Raw genomic sequence first — 17,361 nt, 5'->3', positions numbered from 1 at the left:
AGCTATCTTTCCTAATAAGATACCATTACATATGCTGCTGGAGCTTTTTCCTAATAATGTGTTTGCATAATATGCACTCATGACTCAAAAATACTTCATTTATCAGGTATAAATGGCTGTGCTTGCCTTCTTCAATTGAAGACATCATTTTTATTGTGTGTTGGGAAGTCAAAATATTGTTGTCAATTAGATGCACACGGGTTTCATGATGTAATTAAGAATAGTACATAAATGCTAAGTACTAATATGCAATCAATGTATCACGAACAAAGCATATAATTTTTGTGCCAAGGAATTGAGAATCACAAATTTATTAGAATAGCTGTATGTAAGCATACCTCTTATAATTCGTCCAAGAAGCTGAACACATGTAAATTCTTTGAGTCCTTACTCATCAAAATTATCAATTAAATGCTCTTGATACAATGCTACTCAAGAGAACAAGTCCCTGTCAGTAAAAAAAAAAAAAAAGAAAATAAAAGAGGACTACTGCATTGTAAGGAAAATAAATGAGATCATCCTGCTTCAACAAAGTTCTAAGATGTGAAAATACATCAATTGGGGGATGGTTGCTAGAAAACTCTGAAGACGTATCAGTTTGCTTAGGACAAACAATAATTCTAATTCGTCAGGATAACATAACAAAGTTTACAGAGACATAGTTCAAGCAAGAAATCAGTATAATGGAGCAAGAAATCTGCTACAGAGTAAATCCAACTGCTGTGACAACATTTTCCACGATCAGACATGTACATGAGTATGGACTGAAAGATATGGGGGAAAAAACAGGGCAATGCAATTTATATCTGTTCATGAACGCAATAATATTAAACCATCCTATCTACACTGAGCTGTGCATAATTACATCACCACAAGACAATCTAATTTGATGAAATATTGAATTTCCTTAATCCTTATTAAAAAACTATGCGTGATTTTATAACATCTATTTTCATCCGATCCAAAAGTATCCACCAATTCCAAGAACTGAACAGTGCAGTGATGTCCCACAAAGACATTGTGCACACTACTCACTAAGTTGGTATTCAAGGAACAAATGAAAACCTTTGGGAATGGACTCCCTGGTGGTATAGACTGAGGTGGTATATAGCCTTGGGTACCAATTCTCTCAATTCAGGATGCTGGGAAACCACGGTACGGTCTACCCCCTCAAGGGCAGTCAACACCCTTGCTTGTTCCAAAGAGTCACTTTTTCCAACGTGCAATGCAAGGTAGCAAAGCAGAATCAAACCTTGCAACAATGTCCGTTCATTGCCCCTCAGCATTTTCATCAATGGCAGCACCCCATCGAACTCAATTATTGTCTTTGAATGCTCCATACAAAGAAAATTACCCGGACAAGCAAACTTCTGCAACGAAATGACAGCTTCTGCAGCCACATCGGTGTTTCTATTGCCAAGATGAGTAACTAGCGGGCCAATTACCCGGGTCTCTCTAGCAGGAAATGTCCTTGCCAATGAACCAATCGATTTTATGGCCAGAACTTGCAAGACAGGGCTGTCCAACTCTCTAACCACCCTCAACAGCTGATCCACAACAGCCTTGGCAGCCGGTGAAGTAGTCTTGAATGCTGCACGTCTAAGGTCAACATTGGACTCAGCTGCAGCCGTTATCTCCATTATGGTCATCAAGCAATTGTATTGCAACTCACCCTCTTCTTTTTCCACCAACTTGGCCAAACAAAGTAGCCCTTTTGTCTCAGTTATCCTCCTACTGTTGGACACACTCCCTCGGGCAAGCTTCCACAAAGCCTCAGCACAACTAATTTTCAAACAAAGCTTCAGTTGGGGCTTTTCGTTCTCCCTCTCTCTCCTATGCTTACTCCCCTCCGAGGAATGATAATAATTATAATAGTAATGCGAGCTCGATTGCGAATGCGTATATGGTCCGGCAGTCGGCCTAGTTAACGATTTCTTCTCCATCTCCTTGTTAATTTGAACAATCGAATGAATGCTTTGCTTGCCAGATTGCTCTCTATGCTCGTCATCAAATGTCTCGAAAGACAACAGTGTCACAAGCGGCCTTATCACGTTATCTCTCGCGAAATCCTCTTGCGCCAGAGGGTCATGCTCAGCCATCCTCGCCACCAACGTCGCTACCTGAGATTGAACCTTCATAGGCGAGTCCGCGAGGACTTGCACTATAATCTGAACCCCGAGCTCATTCACGATATTTCTCACCCTTTCTTGGTCGTTCGCTAGGTTGCAAAGCGCGCTCGCCCCAGCAATCTGAGCGTCCGGCGACCCGTCCTCCTTCAAGAGCTTTAGCAATGGAGGGACCCCACCTTCCTCGACGATCATCTGCTTGGTCCTGTCGTTGTCTCTGGCGAGCGAAGCGAGTTCATTGGCTGCTTCAATTCGTTCCGTCAGTTGGGCCATTTGAAGAGTAGCAATGTAGGACCAAACCCAGGAGATAATCGGATCGTTGCTGGCGATCGGTGGAAGAGAAAGGACGATGCCACCTACGTTTTCGGAATCAAAGATGCTCAGGAGCCACCTCATGTCGCCAAGTGAAGATTCCAGAAGGCCGAAGATCTTACGGAAATCCGCCGCGCTGACGATGGTGACGACCCGGCGGAGGACGTTCCGTCTCTTGCACTTGCGGACTAGGGTTAGAGCACGCTCCAGGTTCTTGGAGACGTCGGCGATTACCCGCCAAATCGGCCTCTCATAGAGGGAGGGAGTGGCGATGGAGAACCGGACCAGGGTCCGGAGCATGTGGGAGAGCCGGTCCACCTGCTTAAACACCTCGACGCACTCCAGCTTGAACGACTCGGCGTCGTCCACCGCAACACGGACTCGCTCGCAGAGTAGAATCGGATACGAGAGCTCGTTTGCTACTCGCTTCAACTCGGAATCCGAGGCCATCGCGGGGCGTTTGACTCACCAAACCGATAAAGAAACGGCCCAAAGAGTACAAAAAACACTCTCGATCGACACGGTGGGCCAAGTGGTGTGGAAGGCCCGGGGCGCCGCCCGCCGGGGCGCGGGGGGGGGGGGGGGGGGGGGTGGGGGTGTGGTTTCAACCGATTGTAGGCCGGGTCAAGCGGCCTTGGCCAGAGTAATCAATAGGTCTGGGTGGGGGAGGTTATGGGGTTTCGTGGGGTCGGTCCAGGTCATTCTCCTCCTTCGCATGTCTGTCTGCTCTTATGCTTTTTCTGGGAAATCGCGCGAGAAATGTATAGAGAGAAGGAAAATGGGATTACCATAAAACGGCGGTAATAGGACTGTAGGAGTTTGAAGGAGGCGGACGGGTCAAAGTCAATTACTTCGAGTTTAACCGCTATTTACGTTGCGGAACTGAAGTCGCACTAAAAGGACGAAAGTTCAAAGCCTTTTTTGCAATAAAAATTAAATAAGAAGTAATTTTTTTGAATTCTATTATTGTGACTGATTGTATAATTTTTTTAGAGAAATTTCATTTATAGTCTAGGATTGCAATGTGCAGGCATTTTATTAAAAGAAAAAAAATATCATTTTAAGAGTGATATTTTAATAATTTTAAAAAAATTTAAAAATAAAATTATTTATACCTGTATTGCAGTTTCTAAATAGAGATTATATGTAATATTACTCATTTTTTTAATATAAAATAATTATTTTTAATATAAGTAAAATATATAAAGATTACGTAAAAGTAAATATATGTAGCGGAACTTCCAACTGAAACGCTCCATAGCTCTTGCTTTTTCAGTCCCAAGTCCAACCTCTCATCTCTCTCTCTCTCTTCAAAGACTGCCTCTTTCTCTTTCTAACACAAATGCCACAACAACAAATGTAAAGATAGAAGAAATATGAAAACTCCACACACCTACCCTCCCTATCAAATTACAAAGGAAGAGGCCACACCACCCAACTCTCTATCTCTCTTCAATGGCCCAGCTGGATCAAAACTTATGTGGAAGAAAAACAAAAAAGAAGGAAAGAAAGAATGGGAAAGAAAGAGAAGATAGATAGAAGTTTTCTAATGTCCTCCAACCAAACCAACTCTTGTAAAAACATGTTCCCAAGAATACCCTTTAGCAACCTCCCAAAAATTCCCCATCTTCGTCACTGTCATTCAAAAGAGCTTTATTTTTCATTGAGCTATGTGGGCTTTTTTGAGTTCTTGTCTCGGTCGTCGTTTCACAGAGGAAACAAGGAAAGCAAGAACCTTCTTACCTCCTCTCTATCTATCTCTTCTTTGTCTTTCTTGTTACTTTATCTTCATCTTGTCTCTCTACCTCCTCCTCTCTTCATTATTTCTTACCCGTCTCTCTTTCTTTTTGTTATTTATCTCTCTTTATAACTCTCTATATCTTTCTTTCTAAAAGGTGCTTTATCACAAATTTTAGGGGAAATCACAAAGAAGAGTGAATGAAGTGACGGGGAGCTACAGAAGAGAGAAAGAAGGGAGGGGAAATCGTAGTTTCGTGCTTCGGGTGGGATTGAGTTGCAGAATCAATTCACTTGTTAGTGAACCTAGTTTGCCACATAGGGTTTGGGGGTGTAGATTTGCCAAACCGGTTGGTGAGCACATTATTTCTTTTGGAAAACAAATGAACTTTATTCTTGTCTTTGAAGGGCTATGATAATTAGAATCTCTATCCACCCACCCAGGTTGTCCTTTGTTTTTTTCACCCACAAGACATTAAGGGGATACTTAGAATTTATAATAGAAGTAAAATAGGTTGAATTAAATATTTATTGAATTTTGGAAAAGGAGAAAAAAATTTGAATAAAAAACTATTATGAAATTAAAATGTTGTTAGTGTTAAAGTCGTGTTTCGTACGTCTTTGGGCCGAGTTCCAGAGACTCGGGTCTCAATCTTATACACACCTAGAAGAAATACATAGAGTTTGGAGCTCTAGTGGAGGCCAGTGAGTCTCCGATACTTAAATTAGCATATCATTAGTAATTCGTGCAAGGGTGTAGAGGAATCAAAGAGAGTTTTTCGTACATGAGGATTGGCTTTTATACTAGATTTCTGCCGGGAGGGAGGGGGGGGGAGGGGAATTTGCCCATACCCTATGTCAAGGGTATATGTCCCCTTAATTGTTCTTTTAGTCAAAATCATTTTAATGCGGCATGGCTCTTGAGGTTGCACAATTAATGCAACATGGCTTCTTGTCCCTTTTATCCTATAGGTGCACATCGTCAGTCTCCTTCTCACTTACTGTCAGAAGATCAATGACTCTTTGTGTTTCCTAAGCCTAGGTGTTGTAAGGGAGTGTCAAGGTGATGTGTCCCCTCCTTCCTTGCATTTTAGGACTTCCTGCTTGATTATGACCATGGGTTGACCTCAGCTTTGGTTTGAGGCCCCTAACAGGCTTAGGGGTCATCTAGTCGAGCTAGGTTCTCCGTATTTGGGCTTGTCTTCTAAGCCTTCTGCTTGTAGGAAAAAATCCCCTTGTAGTTACCCCGCCAATCCCCTTTCAATCCAATGGGAATTTCTTCTTGCCTTTGTGTTCATGTCTTCTTGCGATTATCACCATTTGATCTCCTCTCTTCTTGAAACTGGCAGCCATGTTACTTCTTGGCTCTTCCACGTGTCAAGTTCCCCACCTTTGCTTGGTCTTTTTGTCATTTAACACAGTGTGTGATGGTTCCCCTCCCAATTTTATTGGCACATTTTCTAGCGGTTGAATTTCGGCAATCGATGCTTTCGTTTTGTCCCTTTCATTGATGGTGTCAGGCTGCTCCCCCCACGTCGTATCATAGAGTACACACCCCAGAATTCGCACCAAGTTAGCTAGTTTCGTGAGGCACGTGTGTTCCCATAACTCTGGGATGCCAATTGTGGCCTGGAGCTTATTTAAGCCCCCTCCTTTCATAGTTGGTGCCCATTTATCTCTTATTTCTTCCTTCTTTTACAATTTTACCCTTTTGACTAGACTCTTCAGACCTACCTTGATGTGTCGTTTGGTTTCCTATGTCACTTCGTGTTGCGGAGGCAACCCATTCCATATCCCATGTCTGACACATAGGGGCAGAAAGCCAACCGTTACTTCCCTACATAAGCATGGCTCTGCCTTCTTTTCCCCCATTTATCACATTCTCATCTCCTTGTGCCCTAACCTTGTTGTTTTTCCTGTTTGACTCATTTCTTCTTCTGCCACTCCTTTTAACTTCACTCTCAATGGCTTCCCAAAAGGCCGTTCAACCCAAGATTCCCATGGAGTTAGATCACCCCGAGGCTCGTACTGCCAGGCAATTCTTCATTAGATAGAACTGGCACTAGAAGGCTACCTTTGACTATCACGTCCCATAGAATGTGGTTTTTGAGAACCTTGGACCACCATAGAGGGCAATCATTGACGAGAGTTATGCCTCGAAGGAGGCCCTCTTTCCTAGCATGTTCTCTTATCGGTTGAGCTTACCATTTCCTCGACTTGTTTGTGACGTGTTGGATCATCTCGAATTAGCCCCCTCTCAGCTTCACCCAAATTCTTGGAGAATCTTGATGTGCTGCTACATTCTATGTGGATGTGCCTTGTTGAAGTCAAACCTGGAGCACGTTGAACTTACTGGCCATGAATTTCTTCTGACCCACAATCTTATAAAATGTGAGGGGGACCTTTGCAGTTTTAGGGCGATGGACGCCCTCGCCACACTAGAACATCTCTATCGCAAGGTCAATGACTTCAACAAATTTTTCTTTATGTTGGGTTGAGGATGGGAATCTCCAATTGGGGAGGAAAATCACGGGAAGTTCCTCATCCAGGCCATATGGGGATGGTTGTCTCAGATGATAAAGTAGTACGACCAAAGGCTTCTTCCAAGGAGTCATGCCGTATTGCCCCATTTAAAGAGCAGGTGAAGAATCACTTGAACAATGTCCTTTCAGAAGCTCTTCTAGGGGAGGAGAATATAAGGGCACATCTGCCTCCCCTAAGTAACACCGTCTTCAGTGATCGCACCATCCTTATACGGTCACAAGCCACCCTGGCAAAAGAGCATTCCCCCAGCCCTCCTCTAGTAGGTAAAGGGAAGAAACCCCGTAGGGAGGCTGCTATGGTCTACAGCAACCTAGTGTCCCCTCCCCGGTTTCCTCTATGGCAGTCTTCAAAGGTGGTTAAGGTGTGTTGGCTATCACCCGTAGTGCCTACCCAGCTACCAACTTCCTCAATTCATCCCTCGAATCCACCACAGAGAAGCGCCAGCTACTCCTCCACCCATAGTTGCTTTAGTCACGGAGCCTATGACATTCACAGTCCCCATGCAGGCTGTCTTTGGGGGCCAATATACTCTCAATGCACTTCTATGGGGCCCTAATGGAGCAAGCTCCTCACCGGTCAACCCTGGTAGACCCTCGTCACAAGGTGAACGTGGAGATGATCCACTCCTCTCCCTTTACTAAGCAATCCGTCGTCCAGGGTCGAGTCTTTGAGGGAATTGCTGACGATCAAGCAGAAGGTCCCAACTCAAATGCAGAGAGGGTGCCTTCACCTGAGCCCCCTTGTGCTCAACCCTTAGAAGAAAGTCCTGCTCATGTCCCTGCCGTCATTGAGTTATGGTAGATTTTGTCGAGAAGCCAGTTGAGAGAACTCCTGGGGGGGAAAAGCAAAGTTAAAATTGGCCACTGGGGGGGAGAACTCTGTTGCCGAGAAGACAGTCGCCCCTATCTCCCCTTTATCCATTGCCCATTCGCCAACTATAGAAATGGAGATGGTTGTGGAAACAAGAGCCAAGGAAGGAAATATGTGTGCCACTAGCGAGAGAGGAGAGCACTAAAGTCTTGGGGAGGACCATTCTTCAGCCACTGAGGGTCCCTCTCATTCCTTGATTTCCATCTTATCGTAAAAAAGGCCACGGGTGCGGTCAAAGGTATGGGGGTGACTGCGTTGCCATCTCTTAAAGAATGCCAAGTAGAGGCTATCCATCTCTCCACTAGCTTTGAAGTTAGGGGAGCTCGGGTAGAGTCTCTAAAACGGGTGATTAAGTCCCTAATGGACTTCTTCTTTGAGGTCGCTTGCCTTCCTTGACTTTTTTTTTTTTTTTTGCCCTTTTATTTATTGTCCCATTCTGATTGTCTTTATGTTTGTTTTTGTTGGTGATAGGGAGCATCTCGACTAGCAACTTTTATCGTGGATGGTCAAGAAGCAATTGAAGGGGAGAACCCGATCCTCCCACTCCTTGGTGCGGCAAGCGCTATGAAGTGCGCACTGGGAGACTAGGAGAGGGAAGTGAAAGAGCGTCTGTAGGTTGTGCTAGCGAAGGCCTAGCTTGCTCATACACAAATCCAGGAGCAGATGGAACGTCTTCACCATCGATGAAAGGCCTTGAAGACTAAACTGGCCTCGGCAAAAGAGTAGTTGGCTCTCGATGATAAACTGACTACCAAGGTGATGTCCCTTGAAGGGTCATTGAGTTGATTGCGAGGAAAGAATGCTAAGTTGAGGGGCTACTAAAACTCTAAGGCTCAACGGTTAGGGATGCTAGAGAAAGAAGGCCAATCCCTCTTAGATGCTCTAAAAGGGATGATAAGACTCATTGTCGGCTGTTCAGGTTGCTATCAACCAGGAGAAGAAGAGGGTCGAACAAGCATCTGAGGAGTTGGAAAAATTAAACAAATGGTAGCCACCCAGAACATAATCATTGAGGATTTGTAGAGTGACTTTTCCCAGGTCTAAGAGATCGTTCCCCACTTAGAGGGGTAGTTGAGGTTGGCCGTATAGGATCACGTTCTGGAGAATCCTCAGGCGGACTTGGGGGCACTTAAGGCACACTTAAGGGTCCTCAATGTCTACGATCTCAATATAGACCTTAACGACCTCGAGCACGATTGCACCTTAGGCCAAGATAAGATTCTCGACGCCTTCCTTCCTGACTCTGATGCTCCTAAGCATGATCCCGATGTGCCCAAGGCAGACCTTGATGTACATAAGCTAGATCCAAATGTCCCTCTACCTTAGCTTTTGTTCATTTTTTTCATACTGTAAGGCTCTTTGTAAAGATGTAATTGTTTTCTTTACAAAGACAAGGTTGGGGCAAGTCCATGGAGATACGGTACTTGACTCTCTCGGTCTTCTTTAATCTCATAGACTGCTGCAAGGGTTGAAGATAGTCTGTGAAGATACGGTACTTGGCTCCCTAATCTTCTCGTTGGACTAGTTTGTGAGACAAGGGTTGAGGCAAGTATGTGGAGACACAATACTTGACTCCCTCGATTTTCTTCAACATCAAAGATTGTAGTAAGGGTTGAAGCAAGTCTGTGGAGACACGATACTTGGCTCCCTAATCTTCTCGCTGGCCTAGTTCATAGAGACAGGGGTTAAGGCAAGCCCATGGAGACATGGTACTTGGCTCCCTCGATCTTCTTCAGCCTCGTAGATTACAAAAAGGGTTGAAGCAAGCTCGTGGAGATATGGTACTTGGCTCTCTTAGTCTTCATCGACCTCGATTATGCTTTTATACTAAGTAGTTTGGAGTTCCGTTGCCTTCATCCTAAGGAATTGTCCCATCGCGCCTCACACCTTGTGCACATGAACCTGCCAGGGGTATGATACCTTATGAGCAATGATTACTACTGCACTAGGCTCTGGCTCACGTCTCGATGCCTCCTTAGCCAAGTTTGGTCAATCTCTCTCTCTCTCTCTCTGTCTCTCTCTGTCTCTCTCTCTCTCTCTCTCTCTCTCTCTCTCTCTCTCCCTTCATGGGAAGAGTTGTAGTCATTCTCTTGGCATGCTTTCTCGAGGTGGCAACTTCATGACTATCATTGTAGCTGCCTGTCAGCTTGCTGCAATGACGCTTACCCTTGCTTATTCTATTTAAAACTCATGGTTACCTCTCTCGCACACTTCTCAATAGCTGTTTTCTAGGGACTTGAGGAATTAGTACCTCCTAATTCGATCCCAATGGTGCCTACCTCCATTTTCTCAGGTGAACAGTGGCGACAACTTCTTCCACACATTTCCTAGTGGCCACATGCTAGTAATGATTCAAGGCCTCTGACAGGTTGGTGTATGGTCCACCTTAGGCAACGTCTCATTAGCCATAGGTTGGGCCTAACATGCCTATCTCTAGGTGGGCCAAGCCCACCAAGACGGTAGTCTCAATTTTAAATGTTCGATGGGCCTATTTTAGACCTTGGATTCTCAGGTCCTTGGGCTGGGCCATTTTCACCCTCTCCATTACCCCGCTAATTCTCATTGAACCAAGGGTTGAGGCATTAAGTTTTCCCTCTTCACTTCTCTTCTCATTTCTTTTAGTTTGCCTCTTTCGTTTTCCTTTGTTTGTACTTTGTATATATATTTTTTACATGTTTTAGAGGAGTGTATTGGGGGAGGGACGGCGCCATTTGCACTACAATCTGTAAGCAGGATCGACCCTTCAACATAGTTGTATAATCCCAATCTGCAGGAGCTTTTTAGTAAGGGTGTAAAAAAAAAAAAAAAGCTGGTGAACCAATAAACCGGGCTTGACCGGACCAAACCAATGGGATCGGTCCAGTCTCGAGTTTGGTTCAGTCTAGTATTGATTTTATTTTTCTTAAAACCGGTCCAAATCGGTCCAGTTTTGATTTTTGTTTTTCTAAAACCGGACCGGACCGTTTTATATATATTTTTTAATTTTTTTCTATTGTATATAATTTTTATACATAATATATAATTATATATAAAATAGTTTTGTATTATATGATAAATTACTAATTAATATAATATTAAATTTTAAAATCTTATATCATTTAATTTACTGTATTAATAGTTATACTAATATTATATAGTAGATATTAATAGTTATACTAATACATATTACTATATATTATAATATACTATAATATATCACTATAATCTATAATACAATTATGATATATATTATAATATACTACAATATATTATCACTATAATATTATATACTATATTATATAATATAGTACATTAAAATCATAAAACCAAATCAAGAATCGATAAAATCGGAGTATCAGTTTAAGAGGTTAACTAGTGCATAATCGATTTTGAAAAATGCAAAACTGGTATATACCAACTTGGTCCTAAATTTTGTCCAAAACCGGACCCATTACACCCCTACTCTTTAGGGAGTTAAGTCGTATTGTGGAGAGACCGGACCCACATCCCACGGGGAGAAAGGCTAGGATGCCTTAGGCTAAACCCTCCTCTTTGGCCTCCCCCTCCCCCGGGGGGAGGAGGGAGAGAGACGAGTCGTCACGTAGTTGAGGCCATATTGCTGGAGATAAGTGATTGAGCTAAAATATTGCATATTTTATACATTTAGAACCAATGTATTTTATTTATTTTATTACATTATTATTGGTTTCATATTAAAAGAATGTTAAAATGAATAAATCTAATTTGTGATTTAAGTTGGTTAATAGCATGATTTTATACTTAATTTTATAACTTGTTATTTAATTAGACAATATTTATTTATATACACAATACAATTTTACTATTCCATTCTTCCTTTTATATATATATATATATTTTCCTTATTTCTATTTTTTTTTTAGGTCCAAGGAATGCAAAAATTAGAAAAAAAGAAAAGTCAAAAAAGTTAAAAAGCAAAAATGATATTTGGACTTCAAGAAAGACACGACACTACTTTTTATTGGGGAATTCAATTAATGACATACACATTGAGTTGGAGGGATATTGGGTCTTTCGTATACTTACGGCACATGGGATAAAAGGTTTTCAAATTTTTCATTGGGGCTTTTTGACCTGCATGGAGCATTTTTATTCTTCTTGGCACCGCACATTATTTTTCTCTTGGAAGCATATTTCAAGCCGCATGGAAGATTTTTTTTTTGGAGGATCATTTACACCACAATACATAAATTCTTCTAGGCCATTCACTCATATTGCAGCATGTTAAAGAGTTCCTTGAGGGGTGTAATTGTTGCTACAGTCTAGCCTCCTCTATTGCTTTCAATCTCCATCTCCGTTTATTTGACTTGATCTTTTCATTCCCTATTTTTTATTTAATTTTAGTTTAAAATTTATGAAATATTTTTGAGATTTTTGGCTTAGAAGTTTGGACAATTTATTTGCTGTTTATCTACTTCGTGTTATTTATTTTTCTTGCTTCTTTAAACTTTCATTAATAGTAATTATAATTGCTATGGATTAATTTTAAGAATTTGTGATTTGAATACAAGGACGAACTCTAGAATCCTGATTTTGTGGCTTTTCAATTTCCAATTCGTATTTTGTCAATTACTTTCTAATCTAATTTAATTCTTAGCTTAGTTTTATTAATCTCGTAGTTCCATTGCATATTAAATTGATTAAAATTTAATTATGACTTAACTAATTTCAGTTTTATTATTTAATTTTCAGATTAATTAAGATTGTTTAGTTTAGTTGATTCTTTGATTGTTAATTTCAATTTGTTAGTCTTTTACATTTCATTTCAACACTCAAAAAAATATAAAAATATAAATCTAGTCCATGACTAGTGTCCTTTTCATTCTTGTTGCACTCTTTCATCCATTGCACATACCATCATTTTTATTTTCTTTGTGAATATTTTCACCATTTCAAACGAGTTTGATTTTAAGTAACTTTCCCTGAAGAGACGATTTACGAATTTATTTCTAATTATTACGCGACATCCTCCTGTACTTGGAATAGCCTTTGTGCTACTCTTTTTTGAGTGAGTCAAGTTTTTGACGCCGTTGTCGGGAATAGTTGTCTAATTTAAATTTAAAATCGTTACTTTTTATTTTTATTTTTTTTCACTATCTTATCTCTGATTACACATTTCATTTGCATCTACTACTCAGTCACTTGAATCTTATTTATGCTATTTAGACTGATGTTTCATGTCATAGGTGAGAGAAAGTTCAAATAGGTTGCTTAGAGTTACATCGAGTGTTGAGAGTAGTATACATAGCTCAAAAATTGATAGCTCTTCTATCTCTTCTATGAGCGAGGATATTGAAATTGAACAAAACATGGTTGCACCTGCACCACACACTATTAAGGATTATTTGCAACCCACTCGCACCACTACACTTTCATGCATTGTTTTACTCGAAGATGCACCTGATTTTTCTATTAAGTATGGTATGATGTCAGTGATACCTCAATTCCACGGGATGGATTCTGAGAGTCCTTATCAGCACTTGACAAATTTTGAGTTGGCTTGTACTACTTTTATTACTAGGGCCATCACTGATAAATTTATTAGACTTCATTTATTTCCTTTCTCTTTAAAGGATAAAGCGAAGATTTGGTTTAATTCTTTGAAACCTAATTCTATCTGTAGTTGGTCTGATATGCAGCATGAATTCTTACAAAAAAAAAATTTCCTTTTCAGAGAACTCAGTTTTTGCAAGAGCAAATCAAACAATTCAATCAAAAACCTGATGAGACTTTTCAAGTCAGTTGGAAAAAATTTAAAGATTGTGTAAACATCTGTCTACATCATGGTTTTGAATCTTGGAGGTTGTGAGCTATTTTTACACTGATCTCACTCCAGAATGCAAGCAGTTTGTTCAGACAATGTGCAATGGAGAATTCTTTAGCAAGGAACCAAATGAAGCACTATCATTTTTTTTATTATCTTGCTAAGAGCGCACAACAGTAGAACACTCGTACTGATCAAGTGTCGTTAATAGCACAGCCACTAAGGGCTATTTCTGGAGGGGGCAGATATGAGCTTAAGGAAGACACTGATGTTCAAACCCGAATAGCTACTTTAACTAGAAGACTGGAGGTCATGGAAATGAAAAAAGTTAAGGCTGTGAAAGCAGTAGAGGCATGTTCTATATGTGCTGATTCGAACCATAAGACCCAAGACTACCCGATTATGCTAGTATTTCAAGAAAGTGGGTCTGAGCAGATGCAATCAAGTAACTGGGTTAACAGAGCACAAAATCAACATTTTTCCAACACATATAATCTGGGGTGGAGGAATCACCCAAATTTCTCATGAGGAAATGATCAGCTTGGCCAGTCTCCACTATCTCAACTGCAACCATTTCATCAGGGTACTCCTCAGCACCAGTATCAGCCATATCAGAGTTCTCAGAGTTATCATTTTGTAGCACCTCTTGGATTTCAACCTCATGTATCTGTTCAGAGTTCTCAGCCTCAATCATCTGCAAAGAAGTTTCTATATAACAGTATGACAAAAGCCTATGAGTGCAGATTCTGAAACTAGTGAGGGTACCAACCTATGGTTCCCTATCCTTAGAGATTGGCAGCTGGCCAAAAGAACAAATATCACACTGAGATTCAGGAGATTTTCAAGCAAGTAAAGATTAATATTCCACTCTTGGATGCCATACAACAAGTACCTTCATATGCAAAATTTTTTAAGGACTTCTGCACAATGAAGAAGAAGCTGAATGTAAAAAAGAAAACTTTCCTAACAAAGCAAGTCAGTGCATTGATATTGAGCGAGACTCCTCAGAAGTTCAAAGATATAGGCTCTTCTAACATTTCCATTATGATCGGTGAGTCACGCATTAGGAGAGCTTTATATGATTTGAGGAGTAGTGTGAACTTGCTACCATTTCAGTGTATAAGCAGTTGGAATTGGGTGAGCTGAAAAAGACTTCCATTATACTACAGTTGGCTGATAGATCAGTTAAAGAGCCAAGAGGTATTATAGAGGATGTGTTAGTTCAGGTGGACAAGTTTTACTACCCAGTAGATTTTGTAGTTCTTGATATGTAGCAGCCAGCCTTCACTATTTACCAAGCACCTGTCATCCTTAGAAAACCATTTCTAGCTACATCAAATGCTTTGATTAATTGCATAAGTGGACTTTTGAATCTTTCTTTTGGGAACATGGCACTTGAGTTGAATGTTTTCAATGCTTGCAAGATGCTAGCACATTTTGATGACACAAGTGATTTGAATGCTGTGAAGAGTTTGAAACCAACAGAATTTATTTGCTCAACTTTTCCTTTCTCTGATAGTGATTCTATTTTTTAGACACCTAAATTTTTACTTGATGAAAAAACTGACCATGTTGATGAAGATGTCTTTGAATTTTTAGACTGTTTTGTAGATTCTTCTGTACCACTTTAAGTATAATTTGCAGGCGCAAGATGAAAACACCAGTTTGAAACTCTACCACCACCAGACATACTTAAATCTTCAGATGAAGAAGTTCTCCAGTTAAAACTGAAACCACTTCCTCAAGATTTAAAGTAGGTGTTTCTTGGTCCTGAAGAAGGCACTTTTCCTATGGTAATTTCCTCAAAGTTAAATTAGAAGGATGAAACCCAGTTGATTGAAGTCTTAAACAAGCATCGAGGCACAATTGGTTGGACAATAGTCGACATCAAAAGTATTGATGCTGTTGTTTGTACCTACAGAATCCATCTTGAAGATGATGCTAGACCGGTTCGTGATGCTCAACGTAGGCTCAATCCTATCATGAAGGAAGTTGTTAAAGAGAAAGTGCTTAAGCTGCTCGCAGTGGGTATCATTTTATCCCATCTCAGATAGTAAGTGGGTAAGTCTAACTCAAGTGGTACTAAAAAAATCTGGTTTAATTATTCTAAAATATGATAAAAATAAGTTGATTCCAACTAGAATAGTTACTGGTTGGAGAATGTGCATTGATTATAGAAAACTTAATTCAGCCAGTAGGAATGATTATTTTTCTTTACCATTCTTGGATCAAATTTTAGAAAGAGTGGTTGGTAATGCATTTTATTGCTTCTTGTATGGATACTCTGATTATTATCAAATTGTCGTAGCGCCTAAAGACCAGGAGAAAACCACTTTCACCTGTCCTTTTGGCACTTTTGCTTTTACCAGAATGTCTTTCAGTTTGTGTAATGCTATAGCTACTTTTCAGAGAAGCACAATGAGTATTTTTCTGACATGATTGATGATATTTGTGAAATATTCATTGATGACTTCTTTATGTTTGGAAAATCTTTTGATAGTTGTTTTCATAATTTGACACGTATTTTCCAGAGATGTGAGAAAAAAAATCTTTTACTTAATTAGGAGAAATGCAAATTTATTGATACTCAGGGCATTATCTTGGGACATATTGTTTCTTCTTAAAGTATAAAAGTCGACAGTGCAAGAATTGAATTAATATCTAAACTTCCTATCCTTAGAATGGTTAAGGATATTCGTTCTTTTCTTAGTCATGCTGACTTTTATAGGCGGTTTATTCAAGGGTTCAGTTCTATTACAAAACCTTTGTGCACTCTTTTACAAAATGATATTGAATTTGTTTGGACTGATGAGTGCCAAAAAGCTATTGATACCATTAAAAAATAGCTTACCACTGCCCCTATTATGCAACCCCTGCAGTGGGATCTTCCCTTTAAAATCATTATAGATGAAAGTGATTAGGGCAGTGTGTAGATAATAGACCTTTTGTAATTTATTATGCCAGTAGAACCTTGAATGATGCCCAGAAAAATTATACCACTACTGAAAAAGAATTGCTTGCAGTGGTTTTTACACTTGACAAATTTCATACTTAAATTCTTGGTTCTCCTGTTACTAAATTCACTGACCACTCTGCTCTTAAGTATTTGTTGACTAAGAAAGATGCAAAATCACGCTTGATTCACTGAATTCTACTACTTCAAGAGTTCAACATCAACATTAAAGATAAGAAAGGAGTTGAAAATGTGGTAGCTAACCACCTCTCTAGATTGCCATCATCCTCCTCTTCAAATGCCAGCCTTCCTCTTAACGATAGTTTTCCAGATTAACAGTTATTTGTGATTAATAGAGCTCCCTGGTATGCTGACATAGTCAATTATCTGGTGACTGAGCGAATGCCTTTTAAATGGTCCACCTAAGATAAGCGCCGATTTCTCTCTGAGGTACGACACTTTTACTTTGATGATCCATACCTTTTCAAATATTGTTCGAACCAATTGATTCGAAAATGCATTCCTGATGATGAGTTTTCTTCGGTGTTAAGATTTTGTCATATGGGTGCATGTGGTGGTCATTTTTTAGCAAAGAAAACAATCGTTAAAATTTTGCAAAGCGGCTTTTACTGGCCTTCCATGTTTAAAGATGCTTATAATTTTTGTAAGACTTGTGAGCCTTGTCAAAAATTGAGATCCATTAGCAAAAGAGACATGATGCCTCTTTTTCCTATTCTTACTTTAAAAATTTTTTATTGTTGGAAAATAGACTTCATGGGACATTTTCCAGTTTCCTTTGGAAATACATATATTTTATTAGCTGTGGATTATGTTTCAAAATCAGTGAAGGCCGTCGCTTGCAAAACAAATGACCATCATGTTGTCCTAAAATTTTCGCAATCTCTGTTTACTCTTTTTGGCATGTCCAAAGTTATTATAAGTGATGGGGGTTCTCATTTTTGCAACAAACCATTTTCTACACTCATTAAGAAATATGGTATCACAGACTGAGTTTCTACCCCTTATCACCCTTAAAC

At 40.0% G+C, this 17,361-nt stretch overlaps 1 protein-coding gene across 1 annotated transcript; it reads right to left on the bottom strand.

Annotated features, from left to right (window-relative positions):
- Nucleotides 1-684: 684 nt before the first annotated feature.
- On the bottom strand, nucleotides 685-3,276 carry LOC122313467. Its single transcript, XM_043128513.1, has one exon. The coding sequence runs from the start codon at nucleotides 2,886-2,888 to the stop codon at nucleotides 1,047-1,049; it is 1,842 nt and encodes a 613-aa protein (XP_042984447.1). The 5' UTR covers nucleotides 2,889-3,276; the 3' UTR covers nucleotides 685-1,046.
- Nucleotides 3,277-17,361: the final 14,085 nt, after the last annotated feature.

Source organism: Carya illinoinensis, chromosome 6 (genome assembly GCF_018687715.1).
Source record: "Carya illinoinensis cultivar Pawnee chromosome 6, C.illinoinensisPawnee_v1, whole genome shotgun sequence".
Classification (NCBI taxonomy): domain Eukaryota; kingdom Viridiplantae; phylum Streptophyta; class Magnoliopsida; order Fagales; family Juglandaceae; genus Carya; species Carya illinoinensis.
Note: the sequence above shows the minus strand (reverse complement) of the source record. Positions and strands in the feature narration are given on the sequence as shown.

Excerpts from the sequence above, each read along its gene's own strand:
- LOC122313467 (XM_043128513.1), bottom strand. The coding sequence starts at position 2,888 with ATGGCCTCGGATTCCGAGTTGAAGCGAGTAGCAAACGAGCTCTCGTAT.